General features: G+C 49.7%; 1 protein-coding gene across 6 annotated transcripts in view; it reads left to right on the top strand.

Moving 5' to 3' along the window:
- The first annotated feature begins 102 nt into the window (after positions 1-102).
- MEIS2 (Meis homeobox 2) overlaps positions 103-1,346 on the top strand; it is a 171,449-nt gene continuing 170,205 nt past the window's right edge. For 3 of the 6 annotated variants that reach the window (XM_026066006.1, XM_026066005.1, XM_026066007.1), the window contains exons 1-2: positions 103-114; positions 1,102-1,334. In XM_026066006.1, the coding sequence (XP_025921791.1) occupies positions 103-114; positions 1,102-1,334 (245 nt within the window). Of the gene's footprint in view, positions 115-552; positions 562-1,101; positions 1,335-1,346 lie in introns of those variants that run through there. The other 3 variants (XM_026066011.1, XM_026066010.1, XM_026066009.1) reach the window with 2 other exon arrangements.

The following is a 1,346-nucleotide window of genomic DNA, read 5'->3' as shown; positions in this document are numbered from 1 at the left end:
AAAAAAAAAAAAAAGGAATCTTCTTCACTCTAAATCACTTTCTTTGCTGGACTGGGATATTAAATATACGACACATCCAGGAGTTTATTGGAGCGCAGACTGATGGCGCAAAGGGTAGGTTTAAATCTCCAACACTTACCTATATATAAATCCTCTTTTAAAAGGGGCCTGTCCGATTTGGTCTCCTCTGTTGCTGCTGCTGATGGCGGCCACTATTAAAAAATAGCAGCAAAAATTATTCACTAGCTTTTTGTGTCTGTGTGTGAGTGTCTCTGTGTGTGTGTCTCTCTCTGCAATTGTTCCACGTTTTTTTCCTCTCCAGCTTTTCCCCCAGCAGCGCGATTTCCCTGCTCTATAGCTGCTCAGTAGCACGGGTTTCACAGGGGAAAGCTTGCTGCTGCTGCTGCTGCTGCCGTTGCCGCTGCTGCCTAGGAAAGACTAGGAAATACTTATGTGTGTGTGTATATATACGAATGTATATATATGTATACATACATAGCTGCTTGTTTTGTCCCTGGCTTTGACAAGAACAAGGGGAATTGCTCCTAAATAATGTTTCTGGTAACTTTCAGATTATTTCCCCCTTTATCTCCCCCCCTCCGATGCACCCCATCTTTCCTCTCTCCTTCCCAGTGTTGATTTATTTATATAGTTTCTTTTGATTCTGCCTGTTTATTCATTTATATTTTATTTTTTGTCCTTCCATTCTAATTCAGGGTAACTCCAGTTTCTCTCCTCCGTTTCCTTCCTTTTCATCCCGGTTTCCTTGCTAGGGTTTCTCCTTCCCCTGCTGAAGCGGACCGTCTCCCSCCGCACACACACGCAGACACACACACTTTCCCCCTTTACCTCTCCTTACACCCCCGCTCCCCCCTCAGCCTCTCCAGCCTCTGCTCCCTGTCCCACTTGATTTCAGTTTGTACCTTTCTCCCCCTGTTGCAGCTGTTCGTGTTTTGTTTTGCTCTGCTCGTGCCTGTCTGGGTGCTTTACTCTCTTCTGACTTTTGTTGTTGTTGTTTGTTTGTTTTTTTATTCCTCTTTCTCTTTCTCTTCCCCTCTCTCTTTCTCTCGCTCTCGTCTCTTCCGGCCCGTTTTTTGACAGTACGATGAGCTGCCCCACTACGGCGGGATGGACGGAGTAGGGGTGCCGGCGTCCATGTACGGGGACCCCCACGCGCCGCGGCCGATCCCCCCGGTGCACCACCTCAACCACGGGCCGCCGCTCCACGCCGGCCAGCACTACGGCGCCCACGCCCCGCACCCCAATGTCATGCCGGCCAGCATGGGCTCCGCTGTCAACGACGCCCTGAAGCGGGACAAGGATGCGATCTACGGGTAGGTGCCGCC

The sequence above is a fragment of the Apteryx rowi genome, unplaced genomic scaffold (assembly GCF_003343035.1).
Source record: "Apteryx rowi isolate R43461 unplaced genomic scaffold, aptRow1 scaffold_236, whole genome shotgun sequence".
In the NCBI taxonomy this organism is placed as follows: Eukaryota; Metazoa; Chordata; class Aves; order Apterygiformes; family Apterygidae; genus Apteryx; species Apteryx rowi.
Note: the sequence above shows the minus strand (reverse complement) of the source record. Positions and strands in the feature narration are given on the sequence as shown.